Below are 12,105 nucleotides of genomic sequence, written 5' to 3'. Positions count from 1 at the left end.
CCCCCTCGCCGCTCCCCGGGGCGGGGCCGCGCCCTCTGAGTGGGGGATGCCGGCCGCGCCCCGCGACCCCAGCCCCGGGCAGCCCCCTGCGCTCTGGGGGACCCCGGGCGGCCGTGGCCGGGCGCGCTGAGCTGGTGCTGAAGGGACAGCTCCCGGCCGAGCCCCGCAGCCCCGGGCGGCTCATGGTCCCCGAAGCCGAAGCCGAAGCCGAGGCCCGGGCGGGGATGCTGGGGATGCCCCGCGAGTGAGGCCCCCGCTGCAGCCGCGTTCATGGCGGTGGCCAGGAAGATCCGAACTTTGCTGACGGTGAACATCCTGGTGTTCGTGGGCATCGTCCTGTTCTCCGTGTACTGCCGCCTGCAGGGCCGCTCCCAGGAGCTCGTGCGCATCGTGAGCGGCGACCGCCGGGTGCGCAGCCGACACGCCAAGGTGGGCGCGCTGGGGGACCGCGAGGCCATCCTGCAGCGCCTGGACCACCTGGAGGAGGTGGTCTACAACCAGCTCAACGGTGAGCGGGGGCGCCAGGGTGCAGGGGAAGCCCTGCTGGGGACAGCGGCCACCCCGGGCGCGATGGGTCAGGCCGGACTCGGGTGGGCGCCCCTCTGCGCCCCTGTGGGAGGGAATATGCAGGAGAGAGGAAAGGGAAGGGCCGCGGAGACCCCTCTAGCAGCAGGCAGCAGCCTGGGTGCCCCCCCCCCGCCCCACGGCACCCACCCCTCCAGTGGAGACTTGAGGAGTCCCCCTGCCCCCACAATGACTCCAAACTTGCTCCCCAGGGGAGCTTCTGCAGGCACTCTGTGGAGCTGCTCCAGGAGCAGGCAGTGCCCCAGGTCCAGGAGTGTGGGGTGGGGGGCTGGCTTGGCGCTCCAGGAGTGAGGGGCGTTAGGTTTAGGCGGGGGCGTCAGGTTTAGGCTGCGCCAACCCCTCCACTCTTGAAGGTGGGGAAAGAGGAGGGTGGGGACGCCACCCTTGGGAAGCTGCTGGTGCAGTATCCTTTGCCCCTGAGGTTCGAAGTCACCCCAAATGCTTCAACTACTGTGCTAGGCAGCCCTTGTCCTGGAGGTGCCCAAGGCCTCGTTAGAAAGTTGTTATGGGAAAAGCATAAGGCTGAGACCTGAGACTCGTGGGAGGACGGAGTTGAGGATCAAGCAGGGCTTGGCAGGACTCATTACCCAGGGAGACCCAGGTTGTAGCACCTGGGAGCCCCAGAGTCCATGAAAGCCTCCAGCTCCTGGTGGGTCTATTTCATCACGAGTGGACGTAGGTCAGCCCGAGAGGCAGCACTGGTGTCACCACAGGTCAGGGCCAGCGGCCACAGCTGCTGAGAGCAAGCACTTTTCCACTCGCTCCACCTTCCCAGAGCAGGACCGGAGGAGCAGCTGCCCCCAAGGCTGCGCTGCATTGGGGCGCCAGGAAGGAAGAGAAAGTTTGCATGTGCCCACATCACTACCCAACGTGGCTTTCCGTTCCGTGTCGATGATTCAGGTTTCTGCATTGGCAGCCCCAGCAAACCTCCTCCAGAAAGCATCCCTAACAGGCTGGAGTGGGAGGTGACGGGAGCCGGGGTTACGCGGGCAAGCACGGGCTCCGGATGTGCCTGCTGTGTGTGGGGGCGAAGACACGGGGGTGGTCTTGCATTTCCTTCAGGAGCCGCACCCTCTCTTGAGGGCGAGCTGCAGACAGGCCGTGGGGTGGGAGGGAAGGTGAGTCCCCATGACAAGGAGTCGTCCCAGCTTTGTCTGGCTCAGAGCACCCCGACTTCCTGAGCACCATCACCCACAGAATCCCTGACTTTCCCGCAGAACTGTGCTTGGTGAGCTCTGTGGCTTCTCTGATCTTTCTGATTCAGCTGGAGCCACGAGGGGAGAAAAGTAGTTCAAGCAGCTGCCTGGCCGCCCGGCAGTGCAATTCATCTCCCGGAAGGCGGCGTGCCTGGCAATAGCACATGGCTCTATTGAAGTGTGCTTGCCACGGTGTTATGGTCCGTTTTATGGGGAGAGTCGGAGGATTACATAAAAACATTGGCAGCACGCTGAGGTTGTGTAACACCACGAGGGCAGCTCGGCCCTGAGAGTCGTTTTCCCTGCCTCACCCTTCAAGGTGAGAGTCGGCCGGGATGCTTGGTGGTGGAAAAAGCCAGGACCCATGACCTGCTTTGCTGACATTAGCGGGAGATCAGGAAGCATTCCAGGAAAGTGTGTCTCCCCTGCCCCAGCCCGCCACCCCCAGTACCTTCTCCCGTCCCCCCTCCTCCGGTCCTCTTTCCCCTCCCTTCTTCCTCTTCGCTTCCCTCCCCCTTCCTCCTTTCTTGCTTTTAAAATCGTTTCTCCTTCTTTCCTTCATCCCAGCTTTCCTCCCTTGTCAGCCTGCCTCTGAACTGCCCCCACCATCTGTCTGCTCTCTGTCTGCCCTCCACCTTTTGATGAGGCCGAGTTTCATCCCCCTCTGTGATGAGGCTGTACCGCGTTCCTCTCTGTGACCAGTGGGCCTGGCACAGTGTCTAACCCAAGAGTCAGTCAGTCTTGGCCCCAGGAAATGGTGGGAGACACCAAATTACTCTCACCCCTGGTGGGGCCCTAAGGGGAGGGCAGTGCAGTAGAGGCTTGATATTTGTCCCCATGAGGCCGTTCGAAACAGCATTACCCCCTCCGATGCTGGCACAGGCTCTCGGTGTTCAAGGTGTGGAAGAAGGCTCCCTGGAGGAGGCAGCCTGCTTCCATCACAGCCTGTTCCAGAATGTGACATCCCAGGATGCAAGATTGATTCCTGGGAGCTCCCACTCGATACTAATCCATCTGAGTTCAGAAAGGAGAGGGGGAAATCCAAAACAAAATGGATTGATCACTTTTCCCTGCCTTGATTGGTTCCTGGAATTCCTCTGCTGGCTGAGAGGGGCCTAGTGGAAGGAAGTCCACGTCTTCCTAGGAGTGGAGGAGCAGGAGGGCTGTCGGGCTGGGGAAGGGCCTGGAATCTGAAGTTCTCCCCGCACCCTGCCTCCGCTGGCGCAGTGGCCTTTCTTTGGGATGTCCATTGACCTTGGCAAAGAAGTCCTAAGGAATGTGTGCGGTTTCAAATTCATGAGGCCCCGGAGGGATGTTGGTTAAGGAAGCTCTGTGTGGTCACTCCTCTGTGTACGTCAGGGTTTGCTTCTAAATTCACGCTCAAGGCAAGGATAAAATGTTTATACACAAAAACCATCCTTCTGAATATCTTCAATTGCACATAAATGACAGCATCCATGGTTTTGTGCATGCAGCAGACACAGTAAGTCTCATAAACACTAAATTTCAGAGCCTCTAAACTCAAGGAAAAGAAGGGGAGGAATGGTCTCTGTTCAGTTGTCTGGGCATTCAAACCCATCTGCCTTTAAGAAAATTTTCAAGCCCGTTGGGATGGGAAGGGGAGAGGGAGACAAAGAGCCCCCACTTTCTCTAGGCGTTTGCAGGGCCCACCCTGTGTCCATGCGAGGCCTGGGCAGCGCTAAGGCGCGCTGGGCTGTTTGTTGCTGTGGGCGTGGAGGGGGTGAAGGTCACCACCAGGGAGCAGGCCTGCCCACGTCGCAGCGGCTGGACTCACTCTGCTGGGAGAGGAGAATTGCCCCTGCCTGGCGCGGTTCCGGCCCTCCTGCCCCCCAGGAAGAAAGGCTCTGAACGGAGGATGGAGCCGGGGATGGCGATGGGAAGTTTTCCTTTTGTTGGTTGGTTGTGAGGGAGGTCGTTTCTAAAATTCAGAGCACACATATGTGAATTCCGTCTGACTGACCTGCCCCAGCACAGGTCACAGGGCGGGCTCAGGTCTGAGAGTCTGGGCCTGAGCAGCAGGAAAGCTGGGAGCCTGGGACAGGGTGGGCCACAGGGCCCAGAGAGGTCCGGCGAGGTGCCACTGGCTTCAGAGGGACCTAGGTTTCTGTAGTTACTAAAAGTTTGAATTGAAAAAACGGAAGGCCCCACTGTAGCCAGGTGGTTGCTGGCCAGAGAAGGTTGGGGTGTGGCGCACGCTCATTGCACACTCGTCCTGCCCACGCCCCCCTCTCCGGGAACACGGACTCAGGCTCCCTCCAGTCTCAGGAATTCCCACATGCCTCATGCATCCCCCCATGACTGTGTGACACCTCGCTCATGTCCACTGAGGGCGAGGCTGTGTCTGTCTGGTCCTGGCTCTGACACCCAAGGCCTCTGGCGGTACCATGAACACAGCGCTCCATGAATATCTGTCCAGTGAGCAAGCGAGGGGGTTTTTCTCCAAGCAATTCATTGTTTTGTTTAAATGAACTTAAGAGACACTTGTGTGTCTCCAGCGCACCCGTGAGTAGAAGGTGACTGAGTGTCATGGGAACAGCCTGGAGACTCCAGCAGGTGCCACCCCACCGAGGCCTGCCCTGTGCCCGAGGGAGGACACTGCCCCACCGAGGCCTGCCCTGTGCCCGAGGGAGGACACTGCCCCACCGAGGCCTGCCCTGTGCCCGAGGGAGGCCTGAGCCAGGGCCACATGAGTACGATGCCAGAAGAGCTTGGGAGAGCAAGGCCTGAAGAGGGCGGAGTCTCACGGAGCTGTGCCCATGCATGGCCCACAGCCATGTCTGCAAGCTGGGCCCACTGGGATGCAGCCCCTGCTTTGGGAAGCCCCAGTGTGTGCAGAGCAGGAGCTGAGGGGACGTTCCTGCGGGGCTGGAGGACTTGAGGAAGGGGTGGTCAGGTTGCCAAGGGGCGTATATCCCCAGGCTACCTTCGCCACAGTGGGGCCCAGAACTCTAATTCGGACGCAAAACACTGCCAGGGGTCCTGGCACCATGAGTGACTACCAGTGAACACCTGGCTGAAGCAGAATGTAGAGGCCGGGGAGGTGAGAAAGGGGAGGTAGGGGGAGAACGCCAGGCCACACAACACTTGCCTTGCACCCAGCTGCAGAGGGGCAGCAGGCTAGATGGGAGGGTGTCTCTCCGACAAGAGCAGGGGCGATGGCGTCTGCTTCAGCGGCAGGCAGACTGCACAGCTGAGAGCGTGAACTTGGGGAGCCAGTCCAAAGACGCCCTGCTGTCAAAGTGACAGGCAGTCGGCCCACACTGCCTTTGTCCCGTCCACAGCTGTGGGTCCAGGGTCTCGGATGCGGCACGGGCACATCAACTGCACAAAGACAGCGTCTCTTGCATGCCTGGCACAGAGCACGTGCCCCGTCAGACCTGTGTGATGAGTGAAGGCCAGGTAGGAGCTCGTAGACAGTGCCGTCGGAGGTGCACAGGGTCCTGCAGAAGGCACGGTCGGAGGCACACAGGGTCAGGTCAGGTCCCAGCAGTGCCTGGCTGCCGCCCGGCGTGCATCTCGGAATGTCCTGCGACCCCCACTCTGCCGGCTCCGGCACACCCTCCCTCGAGAGCCCTGGAGGGGGTCAGGTGTGGGTTTCTAAAAAGGGCTTTCCAAGCGTCTGCTCTGCGTAAGCATTTCCATGTTGGAAATGCCTTGAGAAACTCTCCTTGCGAGGAAATGCGGTTTCCAGCAGAAAGCTTTTCCTATTCATTTGTGAGTTTTATTTCCCAAATGACTCCTGCTGGTTCCAGGCAGCCTTTCCAGCTTGAGTTCATCGTCTCTACCCACCCCTGAATTCCCTCCGTTTGTCACAACATCCCACGTTGCTAATCCAAACGGCCGGAGTGGCCGTGGCCGGGAGGACAGCTGCAGTGCCCTGGAGGCTTCAGTCACGACCCCAGCAGGTCTCGCTTCAAAATGCCAGCAGTATTGACATGGTGACCGTTTTTCCGCCTGGACCATTAACCTCCAGGCCCCGGCGGAGTTTCACAGCTCCCCCATGATTGCGGATTTACTACAAAAAGTGAAAAAATAGTTACCAGCCACGGCCAGAGCCCCCGCTCTGACTCTGATGACGAGGCTGGTTCGTGGCTACAGGACGGGAATTGCCTCTCCTGTTTCCCGACGTTCGCTGGGTCTCCTGACACTCGGAGGAGTCTGGCATTTCCCGGCTGAGAAGATGAACACATTTTGGTGGTGCGTTCTCTTCCTTGCGTGCGCTCACACACAGCTGTCCTCCCCACAGCTGCCCCCGGATTTGTCGGGGATTTTGACCCCATCTGACCATAGACGGGTCAGAGCCACTCAGCCCGCTCCCTTGACCTGGAGGGTGGGCTCTGTGCAGACCTGCACCTTTGAGTCTTGGGGGAGATGAGTTCCTAAACACTTGTCAGCCACTTCCCTTGGGGAGGAGCAGACCTGCGTGGGGCAGGCCCGGTCCGCAGCCTTCTGTCTGCAAACGCAGCCCAAGCTTCTAGGAACGACCCAGGCAGGCGGTGATCCCCAGCGTCGGCGTGTGCTGGGCTGAGTGTTTGCATTTACAATTCAGCTCAGCAACCTGCATATTTCAGAGTCTTGGAACTATTTTCTGAAAAGACAGTTTATCCTTCATTGGCTGGAAACTTGACAAAAATAAGTCTGTAAATTTCCGTGTCAGATATCCCACTGAGGACAAGCGGGCAGGACGGGATCCGTGTCCTCAGACCCGTGTGGTCAGCGACCCGTTCTCTCTTGAACAAGCACAGATGCCTGTGAAGGGACGAGGAGGTGGAGAAGCCGGGAGGCGCTGGAGGAGGGGGCAAGGCTGACGCACGGCTCTCACGCCCTAGGAAACACCCTGTGACCTGGGCTTTCCCTTACGGGATGGTGAGGAGAATGATGGCCGCCCCGCCACTCAGTGAGGGGACTGGTGTCAGCCTATGTCTCACAGTCCCCCCTCTGGTTGCCAGTCACAGAAACGAGAAACTCATATTCCAGTCATTTAAAAGGTGCCAAGGGTTGCATCATCTTGTAGCATGGAAGCGGCTCGGCCCTGGGCTCACGAGGCCCTCCTAGAAGGCTGCCCAGCACTGCTCCCGCCTCCATCCTCACAGAGCCTACAAACCCTGTTCCCATGCCTAGGGACACCCATGGTGCTGCCCGAGTTCTGGAAGCAGGAGGGGCAAACTGTGAAGGGGTGACAGGAGCTGGGGTCAGGGAGACGCCCCCATTTCCTGTGCAGACACTCACCCCTCCCGGAGCCTTCTGTGGGACGACTGAGCCACGGACGGGGGTGCCGGGTCCTTGCTGTGCTCGAACTGGCATTTGCGGGCCCGGCCCCTCCAACCCGAAGGCCTGTCTCTGTGGGCAGTGGCACCACCTTGTGCACCACACGTCTGTTCCTTCCTGGCAAAGCCGTGAACACCTGCTGCGTTCCTGCACTGCACTGAGGACCTGGGCCTGAGCAGAGATGTCCCCACCTCAGGGGCTGACATCCTAGGGAGGAAGACAGGGAGTGAGCACGTTGCATCGTCCAGATGGTCTCAGACAGAGCCAAACCTGTGAGGAGGCCCGAGTGATGTGGATGAATGGGTACCTGGGTTGGGGGGGATGGTTAAATGGGGCCCGCCTGGAAGCTCATGTTCACCTGGAACCTCGGAATGTGGCTTATTTAGAAACAGGGTCTTTGCAGAGGTAATTAGTTAAGATGCCCTCAGCCAGGAGTGGGGATTCGGTGGGCCCTAAATCCAATGACTGTGGTCCTTATAAGACGAGGAGAGACTGTGGGGGGTTGGAGGGGAAGAGGCCCTGTGGGGGCAGGGGCAGGGACTGGAGTGGTGTGGCCACAGCCGGGGGCCCTGGGAGAGGCAGGCCGTCTTACCCACGGCCTTCAGAGGGAGTATGGCCCTGTGTGCCTGACATCCGACTCCCGGCCTCCTGTGTGAGGGGACAGGTATGTGAGGGGACAGCTGTGTGGGGTCCCGTGTGAGGGGACAGGTGTGTGGGGTGGAACCTCCCTGTTCAGTGCCACTGCAGTGACCTGGGACACACACAGCTGGGTGGGGAGGGAGCCACTCTCTGAATTGTGAATGAGGAGAAGGAGCTGCCAGGAGAGAATCGGGGGGAAGCGCCGGGTGTCGGTGGCAGGTGCAGAGGCCCCAGTGGGCCCCGGGGTCAGGGTGGTCGGGGCGAAGTGAGGGAGGGAGATAATTGGGTACCAGGGCGGGCCTCGGTCTCCTGGACAGCCCATAGGCCTCGGAAGGAGGCTGGCTGCACTCCTAGGCTCCAGGCCGTGCCAGAAGGTTCTTGACGAGGGATGTGACGCTGTGGGTCCCCGTTTCCCGGGGGCACTGAGGTCCCATCTCTGGTGGTGCCTGTCTCCTGGCTGCTTGAAGCACATATTCAGTTTCACTCGGATCTGCCAGGACCCAGATGAGACGGGCGACTCATTAGCAGATGGGAGACCAAGGTCTCCGGAGTGGCTGGTGTACCACGGCCTCCATCCTGGACCACCCCGGAGGGGCCTCGATCCCGGACTGACGGGGGCCTCGATCTCGCACTGACAGGGGCCTTGATCCCGTACCGACGGGGGCCTCGATCCCGCACTGACAGGGCCCTCAGTCAGGGCTGACACAGGCCGGGCAGTTCTTCCTGGCGAGGCTGCCCTGTGGGTGGGTCATGGACGTTGAGCAGCATTTGGCTCCACCCACTGCCAGGCACCCTCCTCCCCACTGGGACGCCAGGAGGCCCCTGGAGCGAGAGCCCACCCTGGGCACCTGCCTCGCTGACTATGGCGTCGACTGCCTGGGTTCAAACCCAGCTCTTCCCTCCTCAGCTGCACGACTGTGGGCCGGTCACACGCCTCCTGCACCTCAGTTTCCCTGTCTGTAAAAGGGGGATGCCCCGAGCAACAGCCTTGGGCACTGAAGGAGGCACCCAGCACAGCAGAAGGACCCCCACTGGCACCGCCCACCTCCTCTCTGCCTCTGAGATGAGGGTGGGCTGCTGCTTCTCCACCCCGAGGGTGCCTGGTGGGGGCGGAGGCCTTGAGCTGGTCCAGGGACATGGAGTTGGAGAGAATCAGATCACACTGCGGGAGCTTCCCTCCACCCTCCTCCACCCTTTCCCATGGCACCAGGACCCACCTCTTGGCCTCTGACCTGGGCAACCTCTCTCTTAATCGGAGAGGGGCGTTTCCCAGGCACACGGGCTTTCTAACAGGCACACCTGGCCAGACTCTCAAAGCAACATCCTGTTTCCATTCTGTTTACTGATATTTACTAGTAAAATGATACATGTTTTCTATTTTTGGTGCCAACCCATCACTTATTTAAGAAACGAATTAATTGAACTTAAAAGATGAGTCGATTTGAAAGAAATTGTTAAGTAATATGAACTCAAGCTTCTGCAGAGACGACAGATTCCCCAGGAATCCGGAAAGATCCGAGGTGGGGGCGTCTGCGCCATGTGGCCCTCGAGGGCTCTGGGCCGTGTCTGCTGCACCCGTGTGCTCGAGGTGGAATCAGAACCCGGGAAGCGAGCTCCCGGCTCTGCAGGCTGCACTCTCCCCGGGGCGTTCTGTGCCTCTCAGTCTGAGTTTAAACAACAACAAATAAAAACAAAACAAGCACGTGTGGATGTGCTGCTGGGAGGCTCCTGGGCTTGGCGGCCGGCCCTGGCACATTGTACCCACGCGGACTTTGGGACGTCGCTGCAGGAGCTGTTTTTGCGGGAGCAGCTTGAGGCTCGCCAGCTCTGTTAGCAGCTGAGATCTTTGATTTTCAGCTACAGAAAACTCAAGTCTAACAGAGTGAACGCTAACGGGACCCAGCGGCCCAGTGGTTCTGGCAGAGGTGAGGCGTGACCCAGTGGCGGGGGCCGCTTGCCGCCCCCTTTTCCTTAGGAGCGCCTGCCTCATATCCCTGCCTGCATGGTGGGGTCCCTGCCCTCCGGACCTCAGGACGCTGAGAGTGGAGAAGACACGGGCTCCACAGGAAATCCGGCTGCCCTTAGAAGGACGCGGGAGGCTGGGCTCCCAGGCCTGAGGAATGCCTTCTGTCTACGTGGGGTTGTGGGAGGAGCACCCGAGGGACCCGAGGTGACCTGTGGACGTGTGTTGTGCCAGGCACAGCTGTGTGCGTGGCAGAGTGGGGTGTTGACCTGCACCAGACGGAAAGGCTTGATGAAAAGCAAACTCGGCTGGTGCGTGGGTCAGGGCTCTCCCGAGGAACCAAGCCAGTGGATAGAGAAAGACCTGAGAGGAGATGCAGAGTAAGGATTGGCCCCACGACTATGCAGGCCAAGAGGCCCCACCGTCTGCCATCTGCACGCTGCAGGCCAGGGAAGCTAGGTGGGGTCCTTTGGCCTGAGTGCAGAGACCTGAGAGCTGGGGTCACATTGGAGAAAATGGTAAAACTTCTACTCCAAAGGCCCGAGACCTGGCAGCTCCATCTGATGTCCACAGGCAGAAGCAGAGGGAGGTCTCAGCTCACACAGGACATGAAGCTGCCGTCCTCTGCCTTTCTGTTTCAGCCGGGCCTCCGAGGAGGGGCTGATCCCTGTCCGCACTGGGGAGGACAGACCTTTCTTCCTCAGCCCCTGATTCAGACTCAAATCTCGCACAGACGCACCTGGAAGTAATACTTCCAGCCACCTGGGCATCCAAGGCCCTCTCGGTGGACGCAGAATTCGCCATCACAACCAGTTTCAACCACGGGAAGTGTCCCTCCCGTGAAGGCACGCACGCTGCAGGCTTGGTGGCTCAGTGGTGGCCACGGACACCCAGGTCTGTCTCTGCTCCTCCCTCCCAGAGAGTCGCCGCCGGCGTCCAAAGGACCTGTGCAGCCACCAGGTGTGCATGAGCAGGGCCCTGAGAGGCGGGAGGCCCCGCAGGGACGTTTGGGGACTCACAAGCTTCCTGCCTCTCTGTTAGGACTGTGTCGTCTCTGAGCACCTAGCCAGCCACTGGCAGAGGGCAGGAGGAGTGCCCTGTGGGACTGGCCTGGTCATAACTGGCCCTAGGCGTCAGCACCGCCCAAATGCCGGGATGCAGGCCCAGCTGGGAGGTCAGTCAGGGTGCACATCCCAGGATCCACCAGGAGGTTTAGGGCGGCCCCGAACCTGCAAGTCACCATCTCTGCATGATCCTACAGCTGCAGCTGCGACACTGCGCCAGAGTTCAAGCGTAGATGCCACCTGTGAGGCCCTGAGGCCCTGTGCTGATGGGATGGCAGACTCGTGTTCCTGGTGGCCTGAGGCCCCTGCGTTGGAGGCTGGACCGAAAGCTGGGGCACGAAGGGCAGGTGCTCTTAGAGCCCCACCTCTGGCCCTGAGGAGAGGCGGCCATGTGGGTTCCCTGAGCACCCACCTTGTCTCTTGTTCTAGGTCAGGCCTGCCCAGAACCCACCCAGCCCCATGCGCCATCCAACACTCTTGGTCAGCATCCTGCCACCCACGCTTGCCTGGCCAGAGGGGCTGTGCTCAGGCCCTTGGCTGTCAGCATTTTATTGTTATTTTTTAAACTTTTTCGAGGCAGGGTTTCACCCCCACCACTGAGGGTCAAGCAATTCTCCTGCCTCAGCATCCCAAGTAGCTGGGATTACAGGCACACGCCACCACACCCGGCTAATTTTTTATTTTTTGATAGAGACGGGGTTTCGCCATGTTGCCCAGGCTGGTCTTGAACTCCTGAGCTCAAGTGATCCACCCGCCTCAGTCTCCCAAAGTGCTGGGATTACAGGTGTGAGCCAATGTGCCCATCGGTGCTTTATTTTTAAGTAAATAAGCCAAGTGCAATTGTTCTTTGAAACACCATCCTGGACCCTGGTGGAGTGCCAGAGAAATAATGAGATCTAGAGGTGCCAGGTCAACCATGGATATTCCTGAGGCTCCCAGCAGCCCCCGTGCAGCCCCATCGGCACCCCTCCTGCTTCTTTCCCTGCCCTGGTTGGGAGGGACAAGGCTGGGCCCCGGGGCTGGAGGGGCCCGAAGGTGGGGCCAGCTGGGGAGGGCTGAGTGCAGCCTCTACTGGGCGAGGGGGGTCTGGCCACTGCGTTTTTGAGCTTTTAGGAAGATTTTTAAAAACAAAATCTCAACACAGGCTTACCAAAATTATGGTGTATTTACATGTTCATGGATAACAAATTAATGCTTTTAACAGGCTCACTGGAGTGTGATCCAATTGTGCTGTTCACAGATGATCCCGGAATTCATAAAACCTGCAGGTCTCCGCAGTGAGGTAGCCCAGGATGATCCTGGAATTAATAAAAACCACAGGTGGCCGGGTGCAGTGGCTCAAGCCTGTAATCCCAGCACTTTGGGAGGC

General features: G+C 59.6%; 1 protein-coding gene across 9 annotated transcripts in view; it reads left to right on the top strand.

Moving 5' to 3' along the window:
- GALNT9 (polypeptide N-acetylgalactosaminyltransferase 9) overlaps positions 1–12,105 on the top strand; it is a 46,478-nt gene continuing 34,373 nt past the window's right edge. For all 9 annotated transcript variants that reach the window (XR_001889871.1, XR_001889870.1, XR_001889869.1 and 6 more), the window contains exon 1: positions 1–508. Coding sequence is in view for 5 of the 9 variants with exons in the window: in XM_017895685.1 (XP_017751174.1) it covers positions 271–508 (238 nt within the window). In the remaining 4 variants the exon portion in view is untranslated. The remainder of the gene's footprint in view (positions 509–12,105) is intronic.

This window comes from Rhinopithecus bieti, unplaced genomic scaffold, assembly GCF_001698545.2.
Source record: "Rhinopithecus bieti isolate Rb0 unplaced genomic scaffold, ASM169854v2 scaffold_27038, whole genome shotgun sequence".
NCBI classification, from domain to species: Eukaryota; Metazoa; Chordata; class Mammalia; order Primates; family Cercopithecidae; genus Rhinopithecus; species Rhinopithecus bieti.
The sequence above is the reverse complement of the archived record's forward strand: the minus strand, read 5'-3'. Positions and strand labels throughout refer to the sequence as shown.